Here is a 23,497-nt window from a genome sequence, read left to right as displayed (position 1 = left end):
AAACTTGAAAGACTCGGTATAAGAAACTCTGCGCTAGAATGGTTCAAAAGCTACCTAACGGGACGTTCACAAGTCGTGGAACTGAAAAACTCATCAAATGAAGTCACAGAAAGTTTCAAATCTTCAAAAAGCAAGCTGACGAGAGGAGTTCCACAAGGCTCTGTATTAGGCCCGATTCTATTCATCTTATTGACTAATGACTTCCCCAAACAAATTGAGAGTGAAAATGCTGTTGCAATCATGTATGCAGATGACACAACCATTTTGATCAAGGACAACACAGCCCAAAGCCTTTACCTTAATTCAAAATCGATCTTAAATAAAGCTATCCTCTACTCAAAGAACAATGACTTAGCAATAAACCCCACAAAAACTACAACTCTGAATTTCAGTAAGAAAAAAGACATAGTCCCTCAATTAGAGGATGTAACATTAGAAAACTACACAAAATTTCTCGGTGTTATCCTTGATAACAAACTAACATGGAAAGAGCACATCAACCACCTAAGCAAAAAAATCAGTACTGGAATATATGTCGTCAGAAGGATAAACTACATAGGCGGACTCTCTGTGGCCAAAACAGCTTACTTCGCACTGGTAGAGTCGCATCATGGCTTGACAGTGTGGGGAGGAACTTCAACAAAAAATATGAATCAAATTCTTGTCCTTCAAAAGAAAGCCATAAGAGCCCTCGCCAACCTTGTACCACCACAGACTTGCAGACTAGCATTCGTAAACCTAGGAATCCTCACAGTGGTGTCTCTCTACATACTTGAAACCATTAAGTATGTGAATGAAATAAACCCCCCAAGAAACCAAGACCTGCACCACTACAACACCCGTCACGGCTCCAAATTTGCACTACCAGTTCACCGAACAACTCTTTGGGAGAAAAAACCTTCCTACACCGGCTGCAAGCTGAGGAACCATCTACCTGACTACCTGAGAGACCTGACTGGCAACAAGCTACACCAGGAGCTGAAGAAGTGGCTAATCGCAAGACCCTTCTACTCAATATAGGAATTTTATGAAAATTAACATGTACAATTCACTATTGTATTGACACTATTGTAATTCTTGACGAATTAACAATAAAGAATATTGTATTGTATTGTATTGTATTGTATTGATTTGGGTACCTTGTTGTTCATGATTGCCCGCAGACACATGATGCAGACGTGAATGTCATCTCGAGGGTCGCCCATCCGTAGTCTGGCTGCGTGACGCGAGCGTTTCCGCACGTCGGGGGAGTCGAGTGGCTCGAGCGGCGTCCGACAGTGGCTGCTGGGTAGAGTGGCTGACAGGAGAGAACACACCCCAGCACCGGCACTGCCTGTACAACGCAAAGTAATATTAGCAAGCAGCGCCCACTATATCCGTTATCTAACATGTTGGCTTTGGATAAGGAATCTACAGAGTGAGCCTATACCGAAATTTTCTTATTCTGACAGTTCTGTTACCGAAAGAGAATGGAAACCATAAGGTAAGCTGCTATGATCATAATAGACTGTTGCGTCTTGAGCTTTGGGAGATGACCACGTTGTGTTGGGTGGAAACACCAACCAATGTTTGGGTTAAATTTTAAACATCCGCCTTTGAGTTAGTCTAAAATCTTTACCAACAACTGTTTTTTTTTTTTAACTAGCCTTCTCAATTAAATTTATTAAATTAAAAAAATTCACTTGACCGCATTGTTTACTACTTGACATTTTTTAAATCTGTCAATGAACCTAACTGCAACTATTGGTTAGCAAATCGTTTATTTCAATTTTCAGGTGAGTTTTAGGTTAACTACATTAATTGTGGTCAAAAGTGGTTATGGAATGCCCAAGTTTCCAGCGGTAGTCAGCAGATGAACGAATGAATTGGTCGTTACCAGCAATAAGTTTGCATTCCAAACATTACAATTTTCTTTTCACTCAAACCTTGAATCCCATTGGTCGGTTACTTTACCACACTAGTGCTGTAAAGTAAGTTAAAAGTGCAGTAAAGTAAATCTTTACAATTCAAAAAATTAAATTAAAAAGGCTAGTTTAAACACGGTTGTAGGTAAAGGTGTGCATTACTCAACATTTATCTTGATCCCTTTATCGTTACTAACTGTTATTTAGCAATCACAAAACAGTCAGTCGATATTTACCGTTGATAGAAGCGTTGATTCTCTCCTCGGATGGCGATCGGGACTCTTGCTCGTGCCGTAACATGATTAGTCGGAAGCTCAGGTAGTCCACAAGTGAGTTCAGTCCTTGATTGTGTTCGTTGAGGAACTCTCGCACCCATCTACAACAGCAAAACATTACTGACCACTGACCAAAACTAAAACTGCTCGCCTTCAATCTGTAGGTTATTGGTTTGATCCCAAATTAAGTCAAATCTGAGCCTTGATGTCATTTGCTAGAAGATGACAGAGGTGTTATTCTAATTCTTTTTGGGAAAGCAGTCCAAACGAGATGTTAACCACTAGGCTAGCACCACACCCAAATCATTGGGTCATTGGGTTATGAAACATTATCTAATAAAAGTTCAAGATTATATAGTAACAATACCATATTTTGGACCACTCCATAAAATTGGTATAAATGCCAATTTTGGTAAACAAACGGAACATGTTCACAAACAGTTTAACCCTGGAAAGCTTAAGACTAAAACTTGTTTCCAAAGCTCTTTTTGGAGTAATACTAATACTTTCAAACAAAATAAGGTTACCTTAGAACTTATAGTTGTGTGGATTTAATAACAGCAGTGTTACAATTTTGAAAGAATTTTACTGTCGCTCAAAGCATACATTTTAAAATTAAAATAACATTTTATCTTCTGAAGTAAAATGTCTAGATTAGAATGAGTACATTTAACCCAAAACTTAATGTAATAACAAATAACCCGATAAAGGCCGCGATATACCATAAGGTTAGTTTTTGAGTGTCCGTACAGTTTCATAAAAATAATAATTTAAACACAAACAGAACTTATTTGTAAGTTATTTCATTTATCCTAGTCTAAGAGTTGACTTTCTATCCACTTTTAAACTAAAAAGAAAATAATAGATTTTTGGTTTGAAAACAAAACTGTTACTTATGTTAAAATTAAGTATGTGTAAAGAAAAACTAAAATAATATCCACATCTTAATTTGAATAATATGAATGGGAAAATTAATAAAGACGTCTTTCATAATAACAGCAACTTGTACTATTAAGTTTATTGGTGTATAAAAACAAACTGCCATGTTTTCAAACTTTAAAGACCAATCTTATTCGCAATATCTAATCTCTATGGCCATTTTGCACACCACTTAACATTTTATAACACAGTCAGACTCATTCTGTCCTAACATAAATTTAGTTGTGACTTCATACTTCATATCCGCTTACTGACATTCTAATCTTATGCAAACATGAATATATTTTCTTGGTGGGAAATAACTAAATTCATTGTATCAAAGTGGGTAAAAATTGCCATTTAAAAAATAATAAATATTGAACCCAACTCAATACTGATGAATGTATCATTCATAAATCAAATTTAAAACATCCAGTAAACTCTACAAAATTAAATTTTAACAGTATAAAATGCCTTAATTTTAAGCCAAAAAGTCAATTCATTCAAAAGCAAAAAAAAACTTTATTAAATACTGACACATATATAAACTCAGAAAGAAACATGTTTGCTATAACGGAAGCTTTTTTTACAGTGTGTTTTAAAGCGATAAAATATGACTAAAAGTTACATTATTAGTACAAGCTCAATTTCTTGAACATATTTGAAATTTTTTAATATTTTTTTTTTTTTAATAAGTTTAATAGATAAATCTTTGTCAATTTATTTAGCTGTAGAGAATAAGAAAAACATCACAACTTTCACAACGAACATCCTGAAAACATATCATTTTTCACAATCACACTCATGAAAATTTTTGACAATCAAAGTCAGAACTCGGGTGTCTTGAGCGTATTTACTTAATTTTTAGTTATACAACAATCGGGCTAGCGATAATTACTTCCACTTATTCGTGGTAACCAGTAAATTCCACTATGGATGGAAGAATTGCCAACAAGGAGGGGAGTTGTGTCAGTTACGGCCCATTGAACGAGTAAGCTGTTATGTAGGCTCAACGTTGTAAATACCTGGATTATGGATTAAAGAATTAGCTTGTATTTGACCAGGTTTAAGTCATGATTGTACAAGATTTAAAGAATAACTCTTCTTATACTCACTCTATGTGGTTAGTCCTCAGAGAAATTTCCAAATCTTTCAGGACTTGTGTCGATGTTGCGTCCCCAACTATCTTTCGTTTCTGCAACAGTAAAAACTGAGTTATTTGTAGTTTATAAAACGGCTTTCCAACTAGGAACAAACATAGAGTACAGCAAAAGCTTGGAAATGGTTAAATATAAGCTATAATTAAGTTACTACTGGCTTTACTGTCATAAATGAATCTGAAATAGTGTAACTTTTAATAAATTCTGTGACTGAAATATTTCACATCGGGGATCCTAAAAGACAAATTTAGTTAGTTTATTTACTTAGTACTATTGACTATTATTAGATAAAAAGTAAATTCATATGAAAGAAAAACATCTACTGTGCCAGTAGTTAACGACATTTTACATCAAAATCTAACATGTCATTCAACCTCACAAATTTGGTTGTCACTCTTCCCTCTAAATGCTTTAAAAAGAACATTACAGTATATGTCAACTTGTTTAAGTCTGTTCACAAAATTAAGGCGATTTAAGGGGAACATTGGCTGGGTTCCCCCACCACTTTTTAAGCTTGATTTATATCAGCTGATCAGCTGTCAGCTGTTGTTTCAAAGTTGGAGTGAGATGGAGGGGATGGAATCTTTTTCACTTCCCCTCAAACGGCCTAAATTTTGTGAACGGAGTATAAAGGTTAAATCAAATTTTATTCATGTAAATACATATTTAAAACAATGAATTAACCTCACCAAGTATTCATCTTGGGCACGTTTTTCACGTTAACAATTAGTAGTTCAATTAACTTCATCATGTTTTTCAGAAAAAATGTAACTTTATACTGTAAAAATTAATGTTGTGGATCCAGTGATCCACACATCAATATCAGAGTTTCATTTACGTCAATGACTTTGATGGACAGAAGACACTCTGTTGTAAAGACTGTCAAAATATTTATAAACAGGTCATGAACAGACCCTGAAGCGTTAGGTTACATGATTCAGATCTCACATTAACTTGGCTGAATCAGTCAATTAAATGGCTAATTGGCACAATTAGATGAAACAGTAGAAACGGTTGTGCATCCTACTGTTCCATCTCCGTTTCTCTATTTCTAAATGGTGTGAGAAGTCATTTACAGTTGCTACTAACCAGATGTGGATCATTAATCTGCTTTTTGTTAACTCCAACAAGAGTAGAGATAAGTAAATATTTTAAAACACATGACAAATGTCAGTCATATAAATTAGGACGGTAAATATGAATTTAAAATAAAATATGAGATTTTAATGAGTAAGAAATTACTAGTGGAATAAAAATTAGCTATTTCAGGACTAGGATTTTAAACCAGTTTGTGTCAGACGTCTGTATAAAATCTGGAGGATGAATCCTTAGAAATGTGTTCAATTCATTGTTAAAAATTGGAAAGAGCTAGTCAGCTTAAAGGTATTGAAGTTGGCAAAAAAATATTATTATTTTGTATTCTTTGTTCTAGTATAATTTATAATTTATAGTTTTTTTTTTTTATACAATTCAACCTATATGGTTCTAAATTATGTCTGTCTACTACGATATATTTTCACTTTAATAATTTTAATATATTAGTCTGCAAGAATATTTGTACTTAGTTACAAAAAAGGCTTAAATTTGTTTTTCAAATTAATAATTTTTACCAAAAATTGCTTATTTAAAGATGTTAACCTATCTTTATAAGGTTATCAATGTTTTATAGGCATAGTTACCATAATTTACAGGGACTTGCACTTACTTTGTAAAAATAAAACAAATTTCAAAAAGTTTTTAAACATGCTTTGCACAATTTTAAAACTTTCTAATTCTACAAGATAATTATATTTTTTTCTCACACTAAGCCTTTCTGGAACGATTCAATCAACGAGCGAGTCTCGCCTTCCTCCTTAGGCCGGGGTCACACTTGTAATTTTTAACCAGCGAGACTGTTTTTTCCGTTTTCACGTGCGACGCACGTGAAACAGTTTGACCGGGGCCACACTCGTCTTCCGAGATAGGTTTTTCGGGCAAACCAGTGACACTGATAGAGCATGCCACACTGGCAATAAAAATCGTCCGTGTCCGTGTTCCGCCCCCTCCCCTCCACGCTCACTGTACAGTATAGAAACGTCCGTGGAAAAAATTCAGCGAGATAAGATGAGTGTGTTCACTCCCATAAGCCGCAATGCCCCGCGACTAGTTTTACGTGCAACGCCCGTGGAATGTTAGTAGAGAATACACGTGCAATTCCGTTTGTCAGTCTCGCTGGTAAAACCAGCGAGACTGACAAACGCGTTCACGGACGTTTTTACTCTAGTGTGGCCTGCCCCATATACCGTAATGTATCTCTCAAACCCACGGGTAACGCCCGTGAAAAAAATTCAGTGAGATAAGATGAGTGTGGCCCCGGCCTTACAGGGGTCAAGAGAGGGAGGAACAATGAACATGTATCTGCCAAGAGCAGGGATCATCCCCTAGACACTAGGGTGGTTCCCCTAGTTTCCCCTGGTTCCCCTGTTTGGCACATAATGTCCCCCAGCATTGATTCCTCTTTCATGGGCATTACTCTTCAATCACGACTCTTTGTACTTCTGCTTTAAGACGCAGTCAAGATGAGGAGAATTTTCAGTGTATAAGTGTCTTAGTTCAGTGTTTTATTTTGTAGTACCAGTTTAATTTTTTTTTTTTTTTTTTCTACAACGCTAGGCACAGGTCTGGAATTGTTTATCACGTTACATCAGGCTAGACGTAGGGGTTGAGGCATTATCACTTTGATAAAATCCATTGCCGATTCAGCTGGATTTGAACCCAGGACCTCAGAAACCAAAGTCCTGCGCTCTAACCACTAGACCAGCTTGCTCCCACCAGTAACAAGAAAAAGTTAAATTTGGAGGGCAAATTAAGGAACATTTCTTACTAAGAACGCTTCGGTCACACCATTAGTTAGAGCGGCTTCATTATGGTTTTGTGATTCAAATTTCAGTATGGTGTAAATGGGAGCCTTATCCTTATGTAAATACAGACATGTTTACAAGTAGCCTATCTATTTGTAGGTTATCACCTAATATTGAAAAATAAATATATTTCTGACCTATCTTAAGTTTTTTACCAGTCACAAAGTATCCGGGAAATAAATATTGATATTTTTGGGAGAGATAAAGATTCATTCAAACTAATCTTTTGTTCTAACTCTAACCTTTACTTAAAACTGTTGTAGCTTTAACATGGTTGATGTGTATTGTGAATTCTTTAAAGACTAAATTTGTCATGTTAGGTATTTACAATAATACAAGCCTAAAAAAAAACTTTTAAAAATTGTATAAGGTCTATTAGACTAGGCCCCTGTTGGAACATACAGAGTACCGATTCACAATAAAAGAGGTGACTTGTCAGGTAGTATCCATATTAGTTGTACAGTGCAACTTTCCAAATAATACATCATTTAAAATTACTGTCCTCTCAACCTATGTAAAGTAAATAGAGAAATACAAATAAAAATGATCCACGTATCTAATCTAAATCAGCCCAGCTTCATCTGGGTTTTAGAATCGAGCCATCCCAAGTGGTAATGAATGGCGAGCCCGTAAGGGATATTCATTACCATTATGTTTCACCTGATATTGTGTCTGACTGTCAAGAGTGTTCGAGCCTATTGAGAGTCAACTTAATACACAAGACATTCCATTAGACTCACCCTAGAGCTCCGAGATGCCGTAGGGTCCAAGTATGTCCGCAGTTTGTTGAGATAGTGGGCCGGTGGGTCCTTGGCTTGTACTCTCTCCTGCAACAACAAAAGAGAGGTTAGACAAATGACACCTCACAAAATAGTCTGAATACCAAGATGGTCCGGTTGTGGTTGCAAGGGAGGAGGCTACAGGGGCTAAAGCCAACCTTGGACCATGGAAAAATACATTTTATCCTAGAAATGTAACTGAGGTTTTTTGTTACAGTTCATGACGTTAAAATGGCTTTGGAAAGTCACAAAACTGAGTTTAAAATACCAAATCTTACCCAGAAGGACCCAAGACACCCCTGCATTCTTAGGGGTTCGGGAACCCCCCTAGTATCCCCCCCCCCCCTTGACAAGGTCCTAGGTCCTAGGCCCATTATCAAAACTACCACTGATGGTCAGTAGTGTAATTTTCATATTCTGAAAACAATTTTTAAACATAATGACATTGACTCAACAGATCATAGTAAAATCCAATGGTTATTAGTCTCTTGAAATATATAAGGTTAATAATACATGCAATACTGTCAAGTGATTTTTTTTCTTTTTCTCGCAAGTCAACCACTAGTTTAACAGCTAAAGGTTTTACGTTTGAGCTGAACACCAAGTTATTAAACCAAATTCCTTTACATTATATTGGCTCAAATTTCCACAACCCATATGGATGTGTGTTGAAGTAGAATTTCAGAAATAACTTACTAAAAGGACCTTAAGAATTAGAATATTTTCAAAACCACATCACTACACAATAACAGAATTATTGACTAGAACAACAACAGCATTTTCTAATCTTGTTCCTCGTAGCGATAGAGTTGGAGAAAGTGCATACCGATATTGAAATATTAGTTGTTGGCGTGGTAATGCAATTGTGTTCTGTATTGTACTTTCACTGTCCTCCACCGACAACCAGGAAACACACTCAACCTGAGGCAGTGACAGAAATAAGCGGCTATGTTGTTAAATACCCGTAAATAGCGAGGAAACTGATTAACAAATTAATGTGTACTTATACTTCATTGACTACCTTTGACCTAAAAACTAGTGGTCAAAGAGTATCAGCAAAACTCTGATCTTATTTGGTGGAAATCTTAAATTTACTACTGATTGAACAGTGAACACCCTAAACTATCAAATATTTTATAACTACATATGCTTAATTTCTGATTTAACCACACAAGTTAATTTATGTGGGCGGCTATGAGAAAAAACAAACGCTATTAATCATAAACTGTTTAAAACCCCCAAGTCACAAATTTGTGCTTTGAATTAAACCAGCTGGAAAGAAGAGGAGCTCCTCTTTTTTCAATTGAGTCCTTTAAACAAACAATAATAATTGTAAGACACTTGAAAACCCTACTATCTGTCACTTTAATGTTTCCCTAGTCCAACAACGTCAATTTATAATACAGTACTAGAGATAGTTTGATCAACATGAAGTATCAGAGGCATATCACATTACTAAAGACTTTTTTAACATCCTTAATTTCAACTCAAATATATGTTAACATGAATTTAAGCCAAAATCAGTCTGCTTTACTAAGTCAAGGGTGTGCCAGTCACACACACTTATTACAGTGCAAAAGTTGAGAATGGTTCACAGATGAGATAACAGAGGTGTGTTGTTCTCTGGTAATGAGCCTGGTATATGCGGCCAGTGTCTAGTGTCTGGCTACTTCTGCCCACTGGCCAGACATTTCCGCAGACAATGTCTGGTGTTTGTTTAAATCTCTGATCCCCAGCCTCTCTGTCCATCACACCCAATTAAAATACAGGCTTTGAGTATGTTTTGTAAAACACAGGCGTGATTTCACTAAATTACCTTCCAAAATCAAGACGATTGCTTTAATTAGTTAAATAAAATTTGGCAAACTGTAAAGAGATCAATATGTGTGTTCGTAAAAACAATAACTTGAGTAATTTTGGTCAATTCTTTATGGATTTTGGCATGAAGAAAAAGAGAGGTATAAACTTGAATAAGTTCGCAAACCAGCAAGATCCGATGGTGGAAACGGGTTGTTATGGGGAATGGCCCATTTTCAATACAACCATTCTTGTAGAGCTTAAAAACAAACAATTTTGTACATTGAATCTTTGATGCTCAATCAATTGTTATGGAGCAAAATTCCCCAAAAAAACTGGACATTTAAAAGTCTTTTGTTATTCTTATGAGAAAAAAGTAAACTGTTGTAGTTTTCTTGTTGATGGTTACATTTTTATCAAATTTGATACAATGATTTACTACAATTTATTAAATATTATTAAAATCCTATATATTAAAACGAAACAGGGTTTTTTTTATTTCACGATTCTGAATCAACCACTTGACGGATTTTTATGATTTTTGTGTTGAAAGAAAGATAATTTTGAGAAGTAGGGAATGTTGAAGCCATAATTTTAGTTTAGGGTTTCAGTTTTTTAGAAATTAAGTTTTAATTTTCAAAAAGTCTAGCAGCCGACGGACGAGTTAAAGTCGTTTTAGTGGTGGTTTAACTAACAGCCGGTTTCTAACTGTCATTGAAATGTTTATGTTACAAGTTGTTTGTATACAAAAATATTGATCGTCAGAGTTTGCCTACACACTATTTTACTTTAAAATGCAGTTTATTTTCTACCGTAAAAGATCTATATGTTATCAGGATATTGTGTAATTTTGAACTACACATTTTAAACGTATAATCAAGTTTTTTCATTAATGCAATCCGTCTAGCCTAAGTGTAAGTGCTTAATCCTTTAGGATATAAGTGGTTTACGTGTTGATACATCTTTTTCTAGATGTATGAATATAAGTATGACTGCATACAGTACACATTTTATTCGTAATGAAAATGTCAACCGGTGTAGTAGGTCTCCAGAAAACTGACCAGTAAGCTGCAGGGTGTCAGTAGAAACCAAAATCGATTCATACCATATCATAACTATCCCAGTAGTACTGTATGATTCAGAAAATTAAAAAAGTGGTACATTCCAAAACTAGACCAAAAGGCTTGGATCTCGGATGGGCTGGGCAGGCTTTGCATGGCGGAGAGAAGATACTTCAACTTTTAAAAGTGTATTCCAAGGAGTACTACAAGGTAGACGACCACTTGGAAGACCAAGTAATGAAAGACATCTTCAGAATGGTATCTTACTGTCTTCCTGTCATCTAGAAATGGCAGGGGATAGAAGAGAACGGGAGGCCAGGATCATTTTAGAGGTTTTAGTGGCCAAGGTGGTAAAATAAGGTACGGTAAGTGATAGTAGGCCTATGCAGTGGAAGGTGGTATGTAGCTACTGTACTCAAAGCCAGTGTGTGTGAATCGGCCACCAAGTTGTAAACTAGCTGTTCTGAATCATATTCAGTTTTAATTGACTACTCGATTCCCGTACGTAGGACGGGCCAACATCTCGTTTTACTAAAAAAGAAAAACACTTTTAACTTCCCTGAATTGGTGAACCTGAGTAATTTGTTAAATATTTAATATCTCTATTAAATATCTCATTCAATAGAGATTAGTTCTGACATATTTAATCAAATATTTTAGTAAAAACCAATCAGGCAAATGAATATTCGCTAAGTCTGCGAATTTTGCTGCGGCAGGGGTTTTTACAACTCATATGCATCCGAATATTCCAATATTTCATCGTATTTATGACAAACTTCAACAAAGTTTTCACAATTAGTCAAACTGGTGATATTCGTCCACTCAACATTGAGGAGTTGGAGGACTCGCAACATTCTAGGCCTCCACTTGTCTATACCACTTGTGTCAAGTGTCTGAGTCACATTCTCATATCAAAACTGACACTAACACTGCACAAGTGACTCACTGAGGTTAAAACTGTATCGTGACAAATACCAATAACAGTCAACAGCCTTACTGGGAAATTATCACGTGTAGATTTTCCAATGCCGGAACGATTTCTACAATCTCGGGAAAAACACAGGTTGCCTATTATATATAGGATAGTTTTAACAAGCAGATGCGTTCTGCTCCACTACACTACTGGAAATACAGTTTCACAATGTTTATCAAGCAAGATCATATTTAGATGGACCAGTTAACTGTAAATCATCATTATAATTTTTCATGGTTGGTATCCCAGAGGTTATGATAAAGAGTGTTCACCTTCTAATTAAATATTCTCGCTGCAGCATACCTACGGACTAAGACAATTTCCTTTAGCCTGATGGTATTACTTATTAAATAAATTTCCCAAATTAGATCAAAATATATCCATAAAAATGCAAGCTACAACAGTATACATACTCCCCATACGACATAGAAAGTTTAAAATTTAGGGGTTTTGGATTTTATTTTGTTTAAATTAACCATACAAAAACGCTGAGTGAAAAAAATTTGTTGTTTTTTAAGCTCTATAAAATGGTTTAGAAAGAAATTTCTAAAAATATAATTTTTTGAGGGCCAAATAGAAAAAAAACACACACAAATGAACTTGAAGGGATAGGCTACTGTTTCTGGAAATATAAAAATTTAAAAGAACTGTAGTAGGTATTTCAAAATGGAGTGATTATGGGTTTGAGTTCATGTTTGTAACATACTAAATCTATCTTTGTTTGAAAATGATAGTTAGCAATAATAATCAAATAGACCTACGTTTATAAAAAATATAAAATCATTGATCATATAATTTTGAAATTCCGATGTTTGAACTTCTTCATTAAAACTAACTATATTGAGCTAAAAAAGTGTTTCCTATTAATTCTTTTTCATCCAAGACTTAAAAAAATAATATTCCAACTGCTGATACCTGCCCAAAATAAGCATTTATCAATAGCAGAATCATACAGAACTATTTTAACTTATTCCTAAGTTTCCCAAAGCTACAAAGATAATCTCACATTCTACACTAGTCCTTCACTCATATTTTGGTTACACACCTAGGTGGTGTCCCCATCTCAATTGATAATTGCTCCATTCTAATCGAGTACACTTGAACCACAATAGTCATGAAATGAGGGCATTAAATAAAAATAAACATTGTGAAGTGCACCAAAGTACAAGAGGAAGACAGATAGCCTATGAGTCATTGGAGTTATCACCTATCAGCTGATTTGATAGCTCAACTCTGACACTAGACTGTATAACACTTCAACTTAACAGTCAAGTGCCAATCATAAAAGCAAAGTATAATCGTTGGTTTGAAGTGGAATTTAGCTCACAGATTTAGATTTGTAAAGGTAATGGATTCAGGTACAAAACATGAATTATGATCTGAATCACAGAAAACATGCAGAGTGAGAAAATTGTTGATTTGTTATAAATGACGGGACCTGTACAAATTGCGCATCTTAATAGAGTTCAGAAATTGATTCCAAGGCAAATCGAATAATGCAATGCCCTTTTACTTTTTAAATATTATGTTTGTTAGAGACAGTTATTAGGTAAATGAAACTACCAATTTAAAACAATTTAATTTGTTGATTTTAGTACAACACCATAGTAGGATGGCTGGAAAGGGATGTTACAGAGAAATCCCTTGCTGTATGAAGTCTATAGATGTATAATAATACACACTGAGGAATATGAATATCCTACCATGAATAATGCTTTATGTTGCATTTTCTGACTAAGTGAAACTATATTTGTGAAAATGATACATAGGTGTGAATCTAATTGTAAGTAATGTTCAGAATGAATCAAACTTTGAAAACTTGCAAATTGCAAGATAATTTATTCCTACATACTCAATTATTAAAATGCATTGTTAGGCTAAGTACTGTTTTAATTGAAATTTTAAGTTAATTAAAGGGATGTATATTCTTCAAATGTAATATACTCTTAGTAGGTAGTGTATTTCAGAATTGTTCCTATGGGCTTTTTATTGCATTCTACTACAAATTGGAGTTTATAGACTGATGTGTTAGAAACTGGTAGCAAATGTCATTGAAAACTCCTAAAACCTTGGTAAACCAAGACACAGGACTCTTTAAGAATTGTTTATAATATTTCATACAGCATAATTGATGTAACAATGGTTCGCAATTTTGTTAATAAGATTGGCGATGTTACTTATGCTCAATTCCTATTACAGCCAGTGTGTAGAGCTTAAAAAATGTTTTTGTATTTTGAAGCGCTATTGAACAATTAAAAGTTACGGAAATTTTAAAAAACTGAACATTTTAAAATCTTTGGTTATTGTTATGTAGAACATGAAAACTTCATTTTATACTATTAACATTTATAAAAAACTTTTTCCCCATCTCTAGCAGCTAACGTAAATTACTCGTTAAATATGATTCAAATAGGGAATAAATACGACTTGTTCATGGAAATATCGTAGTAAAAATCCATACAGGGAAGTGGAAATTCACCAGTCTGCAGGTTTGCTTGTATGAAACTTTGTTATCAGCTGTTAGATAAACTGGCTGGTATCAGACGCGTGTGACAGACGTGTCTTATCACTTATCACATCAGCTGGTCGTAACATACGTGCTGAGGGGCGTAAACAGATAAACATTCCACCCTCCATACAACGAAATCGCCAGCTTTGTGCTTTAGACAAAGAAATGCTGCATAACAATGCAATCGAGGACTACACACACCTCAATGTTGTTAAAATACCACGCAAATTTTAAAATTACGTCCAACATTTCAGGCTGGAAGGACAACAAAATTAAAAAGTGTATGGAATGATGACAGTTTATTCCAGGCTTGGAGGACAATCAAATTAAAAAGTAGATATATGGATGGAATGATGATGAATTTTTAAGGCTGGGAGGGCAAAAAAATCAAAAAGTAGATAAGTGGAATGATGATGAATTATTTCAGGATGTGTGGACAATAAAATTGAAAAGTATATAAGGAATATTGATGAACTATTCCAGGCTGGAAGGATAATCAAGTAAAAAAAGTATATAGAATGGTGATGGATTATTCCAGGCTGTAAGGACAATAAAATTGAAAAGTATATAAGGAAAGTTGATGAACTATTCCAGGCTGGAATGAGTATAAAATTAAAAGGTTTATATGGAATGGTGATGGATTATTCCTGGATGGAAGGACGGTAAAAAGTATATAGAATGGTGATGGATTATTCCAGGCTGTAAGGACAATAAAATTGAAAAGTATATAAGGAAAGTTGATGAACTATTCCAGGCTGGAAGGAGTATAAAATTAAAAGGTTTATATGGAATGGTGATGGATTATTCCTGGATGGAAGGACGGTAAAAAAGTATGTAGAATGGTGATGGATTATTCCAGGCTGTAAGGACAATAAAATTGAAAAGTATAGAAGGAAAGTTGATGAACTATTCCAGGCTGGAAGAAGTTTTAAATTAAAAGGTACATATGGAATGATGATGGATTATTCCATCCTGGAAAGATAATACAAACAAAAACTAGATATGAAATGATGACGAATGTTGAAATTTAAATCCACACTGTGAACCCCCGCGTTGTACCGCAGGAATTTCCGGAAGGATCGCGATGTCGGAAGGACCTTGGCCTACAACATTCTTCATCGACCTTGAGGTTAGTCGATAGTGCGACCTTGCATGATACGTCGCTACTGTATACGGCAATGGCGGGTCTGCGGTGACATACTGCACTACTGCAATACTGCAGTGGCGGGCTGGCGGTGAACTTGACAATGTATATTATGTTATTTATACACTTCCATGGACACTAACGCATTGGTTAGTGATGTCTCATATACATGTATTTCAATTAAATGAAAATATTTACATTAAAGATGTTTTACTATACAGCAACAATTATTCCAAAGCAATGGACACTTTTGTTTTTGGAGACTGCATGGTGTTTCAACTTTACTAAATACTAAAATATGGTAAGTAGATACGAGTGTTTGACTGTGTGGCAATTAAAATAGAGAACTTCCAACTATCCATAATGAGGCAAAAAATCGCTGTTTTAAGGGGTGTAATTCTATCACCTCCACGTCTTTACCCTACCGTTAAAACATAGCGCAACAGCTGAGGTTTGTCAAAACGTCGATCAGCTGCATGCAACAACATGCATTAAACAGAAAAAGGGTGATGATGGAACTTTCCTCAAACCACCTAAATATTGTGAACGGACAAACATAACAGATATTATAGTACGTAAATATATTCCAAAGACAAAGACAACCCTAGTTCAAATGAACTTAAATCAGCTGACTTCTAAATACACATAGCGTGCTAATCAACAGCTGTTTCTATAACAAGCCATCTATACTCAATGCAAAAGGGGCGCACCGGAACTGTTGCTCCCGCATCGTGACACTTCCGGTCTTTTGTACCACCAAATTGTTCTATTACCCCCCCCCCCCCCCAGACACTTCGGTTAAGCCCCTCGGCGGCTCGGCCGTCGACACGGCGCACCCATCACTGGCGCCCATACATAACACGTGCCTAGGCGATGCTGTGAGAATCGCCAAAATCTGAAGACATTGATAAACAAATAGCATATGAGTGTTGGTAAAAACCGTGATAGCATACGAAAAAATAAACACCAGCATAGTGTCATTTATTACATGGTGAAGATAGTAATAATGTGGCCAGAGTAAAAGTTTGAATAGCCCTTAAGTCCCTAATAGAAAAAAATGTAATTAACGCAGTCATTAGACCATGAAATTGTTAGAGATGCATTAATATACTGATTTAAGGATGATGGACCTATATAGGTATAAGTTTTTTAATGTGTTCAAACAGCGCATAAGTTTTGATGTTAATTAAAATGAGAATTATTAGTAGGAGAATGTATTACACACAAAATACTATCAATTATACAGTGTATGTTTAAGTTTGACAGTCCAATTACATAGTCGTAGTAAAGAGTTATATCGGCGTTAAAAGTATGTACATGATTAATGGTAAACCCAAATACCAATACTATAATAAATGGTAAATACACGCAAAATATGCCACAATGACGATCAACATCGAAAATTCACATTAGTCATCACCAAATTAATCTCTATCCTAATTAGAGACTCTGTATGCTAAGATTATATTATAATAATTCAATCCATCTCAAATTTTGGGAATAAACAATTTATTTAATTAAACACTGAACTGTTAAGCATTCAGTTGATTACCACACAAATTAACTTAATGCATACAACATCAGTCATTACAACTGGAGGTAAACGCGGTTTATTTTCCAAATTAAATCAACCACAGAATAACCTAATCCCCTCATGAACTTTCTCATGAATAATCTTATAACGGTTTCCGTCTTTGCGACTCATTAAAATTAATCTCGCGGTAAAAATATTCATATTCATATTCAGGTTGAAAGCAACACAGCAGCCTAGCGTCGCTGTTGTGTACATCAAACAGCTGTTGCAATGTCGTCATTCACAGCTGTTCAACAAAAACACTCTCACACACGGCTCTATTGTTTCTCTAGTTCAATCGACCGTGTACTTCATACGGCAGTTCAAAGACATCCGTCCATTGAAGACTATTCGGAAGTTTCGAAAGTGATTAAAGAATCGACAGTTAAACCTGTTCAATAAAAGTAATGAGGTGTATCAGTGGCGGTTCCAAGGGGGGAGGTTGTAGGGGCTAAAGCCCCCCCCCCCCTAACCTATGGATCCTGGAAATATAAGTTAAAACATAAAAAAATTATAGACGTCAAAAAAGCTTTGAACACTCACCAAACTGCTAATACAAAATTTTCCGGGGGAGGATCCCCGAGCAGTAGATTATACATTGTTGGATACAATGTTTGGTAAGTTAACCCTAAACCTCTGAAGTTATACTACTAACTACTGTAGTTACTGCAGTGTCTATTGCTAGTAACTTGTGTTGAAGGCTCTGGTATGTCGTTCATGGTCGAATGTCACCAAACACCTGGTTGTGGTCAGTTCGACTTACCTGACAGGCGACAGATGGGAGCCTACCAGTAGACCGACAAGATACTTGGTCGTCTGGCCACTAGACCGTCTTTTTTAATTAAATAGATAAATACTGAAAACCAGTACGTCGACAAGTTATTTCATCGTCATTCCAGTTGACCGGTCTGTAAAACTAAATTATTATATACGAGAAACCAACTTGTCGTCAATCGACCCGACCGACTTACCACTTGCTCGTCTTTTAGGTGGGGATAGGGGGCAGAGTGGGAGGAGCTAACCGGGGATTACCCAGGAGTTTGAGGCGCTTCTCATGGTTGAACCACCTCGCTCGAGGCTAGAAGCCAGTATTGCCAACTGAAAGTACTATAGCTCCGTCGAACACTACACACGCGGCGTGTTTATTGTACAGTCTGGCGTTTAGTTAACGTTGGCGCGCAATTCTAATAGATAGTTTCGTCGTTTCTATAGCAACCGTGCCGTGACCTTGTCCTTGGTCTCGCGCATTCCTCTGCCTTTGTATTATTTAATCTGCATCGAAAGATAAGACTCGCTTATATGCATTGACTATTGAGTCAAATAACAATTTCATTCGGGGTTTTTGATCGTTTGTTTGGATAAAACTACGTACCGTATATTGTTGAATCAAATTTGTAGTGTGGTAATATGGTACCTGTGTATAATTATGGGTATCATGGAGGTCAATTTACCTCGTGTATATCAACAAATGTTAATATCTTAAATTAATCCGAACGATTCATAGTAGCCAACATGCACAAAGTAGTGTATTATGCAAGATGTAAATTTCAAACATGTGTAAGAGTAAAGTAAGAAATATTCGCAAGTTTACTGCAACAGTAGTTCGTTAGGATTGTCTATTTAAGAAAGTTATTATTACGTGTATAAGCCGTTCATCAAGCGTCATGATAAAGAAAATCTTTGATAGAAGTGAAAGTGTATATAAAATATCTATAAATAAAATTAGAATTTTCTCTGTGCATTGTTCAGAATTATGTATTTTTCGGTTATGTTTGAGTTTATACTTTAAAAAGCTTTTAATGTGTTATCTCACTTTCTGTCTGTCTGTTTGTCATGGCCCAGAAGGCATTTTACGTAGTCCTTGCATGTAAAAATGAACAAGAGTTCTTCTCCTGAAATACGAATACGAAATACGATAGGGATTTAAATAGTTTTTTTGTGTTCACTGAATTGGCAAGAGTGTATGCCATTAAAACATGCATCGCTACTTTTGAAATAACCTGACTGATGACGTTCAAAACCCAATTTTGTGGATTTTTGTCAAGTTTTCTCCCCATGTCTACCACATACGTCTTTATCAAATACTAATAATCTGTTTGGAGAATACGACATCTATGAAATAACGAACATCTGTTTGGATGGATTATTTTTTTCTAGCTGTCACTGATATGTGTGATATGTAGATATCCAATGTGATATGTGGATATCACATTGGTGGATATCCACCAAGATCCATTGGTGGATCTTGCCTCAGATGCCTCTCTCTTTCCTCGATGGTGTATCTTGCCTCAGTTTACCTCCTCTTTCCTCATTGTTGTATCTTAGCCTCTCTCTTTCCTAGTTGGTGTATCTTGCCTCAGTTTACCTCCTCTTTCCTCATTGTTGTATCTTAGCCTCTCTCTTTCCTAGTTGGTGTATCTTGCCTCGGATAGTTCCAGACACCGGGCGCTTGGAGCGCTGAAATAGTTTCTTTCCGTAGTAAGTCAACGTCGTGTCGGCCGCTAAGGCAGTGGCAGTGTGTGAGAGGCTGCCAACGTGATAGCATGTCGCTCCCATCGATATGTAACACAATGGATCGCGCTACGTGAGCCAAAACGCGGACGCCCAGACACCATAGTCCGGTCAAACACTGGGGTTGCCGACGTATATCTGTACGTCGTCAGCACGGGTGTGTGGTTTGAACTGGTGTTTTTTGCAATGGTGCTGTTTAGTTTATATTTTTTATAATGAATTGAGTATATACGTGGGACATGCCATGCAAGTGTGTTCTACTTCTACGATCTGTATTTGTCAGAACAGCTAAAACTATAACGAAGTTAGTTTGTTTTTAGTGAATTTACCATATAGGGAATATGCTATTACCGTAGTACTCATGGTAAGACCTAGACCCGGGACGGATTAAATTTTTTGTTTTGAGGTCCCTAGAGGCCAAAAACACCATCCGTTCAAATGCATATGTATATATATGTGTGTCCGTTAGCGCAATAACTCGAGCAAACATGATCCGATTTTGATGAAATTTTGTACAATCGTGTAAACCTACGTTTATTCGTACGAGTTCGCGATCCAGCATAATCTGACCATGGGAACGGGGGTTTATGGGGGGCTTTATGGGGTAAAAATGGGGTTTTCCATTTTTTGACCCTAAAAACAAAAAAATTTGCAATTTCTTTTTAAACTGTTTTGAAGAGCTTAAAAAATTAATAATTTAGTATATTGAAGTGCTGTTGTATGCCTAACGGTTACGGAGAAAATTTAAAAATAGTATAATTTAAAATTCTCATGTTATTCTTATGAAGAAAATGAAAACTGCTGTAGTTTACTTGTCTATGGGTATATATTGATAAAATTTGGCAAATTAATTATTTCATCCTATACTATTGACATATATGGTCCAAACACACTTTTTACCTTCCCCATAGCAGCACTCGTTAAATCTAATGATATTTAAATTTGGAATAAATATGTCTTATTTATAGAAATATTTTAGTAAAAATGTAATCAGACAAGTTGAAATTCGTTTAGTGTGCAGGTTTGCTGCAGTGGGGGTATTAAACATATGTGCTGATAAAGAATCGATATAGGGTACACATTGTGTTATATACGTTATATGCTATGTTATGTTAGGTCGCTCCCCGGTTGAGTGAATTTGATACTTTCCAAATTTCTTCATTAGGAGTAAAACAAGTAGACTTCTTACCCCATTGTAAATCTTGAAGCTCGTTTTCGTGTCTAGTTCATGTACGGTGACACTGGGCGCTAGTGTCAACAAAATTGTGTTTCTATTATATCTTGATTTGTGCTTTCCTGTTTAGTTATATAAATAGGAGACGAGTTATTGTTTATGATTAGATCGTATTATTTGGTTAAATGATGTTTTAAATAACTGAAATAACAAGAAACCAATTGTAAACAAAACACGGCCTCTGCAGTACCGTACAGAACTATAGCCGAATACAGGATTAGGCAAAAGTCTGTAACCCCCCAGTTAATCTTTTAACGCGTTGCAGTAGAAAAACCAAACTCGGCATATATTTACAACATAAGAAATGGCACTTTTTCATCTAAGTTACAACTTTGCCCCAGTTTTTACAATGCAGCCCCGAATTTTCAAAAGTAAACACCTATCATGTGAACCCTAATTTTAAAGGGTTTATCAAGACAAATCGAATGGCGCAAACCAGAGGTCAATATCGCACCCGTAATCAAAATCGCATCCCAAGATAAAGCCTGGACACCCCCTTAACTTTATAACGTGGTAGTGGGAAAATCAAACTCGGCACATGTTTAAAACATAAAAATGGGATTTTTCATTTAAGTTAGAACTTGTACCCGGCCCACAAAATGGGGTATTTTGGGGGCAGCACCAAATTTTCAAATCTAAACACCTATCATGTGACCCCTCATTTCAAAGGGTTTCTCAAGACAAATTAAATGGCGCAAACTAGAGGTCAATATCGCATCCCTAATCAAAATGGCAGTCATTTTGAAATATCCCTTATTAACTTTTTAACAGGTTATAGCAGGAAAACTAAACTCAGCATACCTGATATGTTTGGACATACTCTCATAATACGGACTATTGCGTAGTATGAGAATTTGACCGAAGTTGGTCAACTTCGCTTTGATAGTGTAAGTGAGCTACAACCAATCTTATATAGTGCTTAGGTTTCTCATCGACATGATAATAGAGTTCTTTTTAGCGTGTAATGAGGTAACTAACCTAAGGGGCTTAAAAACTCGAATGCATACAACAGAGCGTTCTACGTCCCTTGGTAAATAACCGAATCAAAACTGATAAATGCCGTTTCCTGTCGGTAACGAAATCAACCCAACATAACCATTCATTGAAACCTGTTGTAAAGAAGAGATAAGAGGTGATATTATTTGAAGATGGGTTTGTTAAATATATATAGAATAGTTGGTAGGTATGTAAAAATGAAGATTAAAGGTTAAATAAATAAATATTCGTTCGTTTAATTAATACAACTGAAAAAGTTGTACATATTGAACCATCAGCTGTAATAACCTACAATCATGCGTCCACTCATAACGGTGTTTCTTTCGGCTCTCTTTTTAACGTCTTCGCGTAAAGTAAAAATAATGATTGTGGAGGGTTTCACAAATGTAGCTAAGGTCACGGGAGATTTTACGATATCATCGTGATCTTCATGGATGTTAACGGATGCTGCTGAAATTGTTTCGCTATATTTTGTGTTTTAGACTTCGCTTTATCTGCAAACTTCCACTAATGAGTGAGTCTGCCTCCGTGCCGTGACCGGTTAATAGTTGGCCTACTTTAAATTTTAAATGTTTTGCGTGCGTTGTGTTTGTGTATTTATTTAAATGTTTTTTAGACGACTATATCATGTATTTTTTTCTTGAAATGTATTGAATGTGTTTATGTTTCATTACAAAAAAAATTTATTTCGGAAAAATAAATTTACAACAAAACGCATTAAGGAATATTTGCAAAAGTCAAATAAGAAAACCAATAATCCTACACCTTGAAAGGTGAGTTGCCTAAAGTAAACATGTCGATTTCAAAAAGCTGGCTATAGTGCAGCGTCGCAATTAAGTTAAAATTTGTATTTTGGTTTAATCAGACTAAAAATGTTTTAAAAGGGCAATACAACAAAAGGGCCTATTGCCATACAACAATAGCATTTTTTGTATTATCTAGGTTTATTCAGAAAACCCGCTCTTTGGTGTTTTAAAAATCATTGATTCAATTAAAAAAGTAGCCATCTTGGATGAAATTAATAACTTCACCCTGCAGATCGATATAACTAAAATTTCAATGGTGGCAAGAAAAGCTCTAACGTGAATATGCAACTCAGAACGTACCAGTCGAAGGTAGACAGAAGTTTTGTTATAATATCACCCGGGCATTGTTAAAGCTAATTCCCTGATTTATGGCCCTCCCCGGCACATTAGGGGTGCCAATCAGTCGATGGTTCCGAATGGGGTAGGAAGTGAAAGTAGTCTCGGTGAGAAAGCGCGAACTGCTCCGATGTTCCTAGAAGGATATGGATGAAGTAGGCCTACTACACAGGGTGAATCACGTCAGGTGCCCACTATTGATTTCAGACAAACCGTTTGTTCCACAGTCATGAAATAATCATAAGGTGATTAACATCATAAGTGAAGAAGGCAGATGACCTTCCCTAAAAATACTAGATAAACTCTAGTGAAAATAATCGTACCTTTCACGTATTCTGGACACATTGAAAAATATAGGCCTACTGTTATTTAGTTGTGTGTAAACGCTGATATTAAGAACCACAACAAATAGTGCACAAATGTTGATTTGTAAATTCATTTAACGATTTAAAAAAGTGTTATGCTGTAAAACACGGATTTTCAACCAACAAAACAATGCAAATATGTATTTCCATTCAAACCAAATAAATACAACCATCTCTATAAATAAAATAAAATTATAAATTAAATAATAATAAGATAAAATAAATAAAATATCTCTATAAAAATATCACATTTATT

At 35.5% G+C, this 23,497-nt stretch overlaps 1 protein-coding gene across 4 annotated transcripts in view; it reads right to left on the bottom strand.

Annotated features, from left to right (window-relative positions):
• LOC129002291 (formin-like protein) overlaps window positions 1-23,497 on the bottom strand; it is a 99,730-nt gene that overhangs the window by 27,891 nt on the left and 48,342 nt on the right. For 3 of the 4 annotated variants that reach the window (XM_054429977.1, XM_054429980.1, XM_054429981.1), the window contains exons 3-6: window positions 7,898-7,984; window positions 4,213-4,307; window positions 2,141-2,280; window positions 1,140-1,333 (exon numbers count right to left, since the gene is read on the bottom strand). In XM_054429977.1, coding sequence (XP_054285952.1) covers window positions 1,140-1,333; window positions 2,141-2,280; window positions 4,213-4,307; window positions 7,898-7,984 — 516 coding nt within the window. The remainder of the gene's footprint in view (window positions 1-1,139; window positions 1,334-2,140; window positions 2,281-4,212; window positions 4,308-7,897; window positions 7,985-23,497) is intronic. The other variant, XM_054429979.1, reaches the window with a different exon arrangement.

Source organism: Macrosteles quadrilineatus, unplaced genomic scaffold, assembly GCF_028750875.1.
Source record: "Macrosteles quadrilineatus isolate MER2022 unplaced genomic scaffold, UCM_ALF_1.0 Scaffold_9__3_contigs__length_116548681, whole genome shotgun sequence".
Lineage (NCBI taxonomy): Eukaryota > Metazoa > Arthropoda > Insecta > Hemiptera > Cicadellidae > Macrosteles > Macrosteles quadrilineatus.
This window is presented reverse-complemented; position numbering and strand designations above follow the sequence as displayed.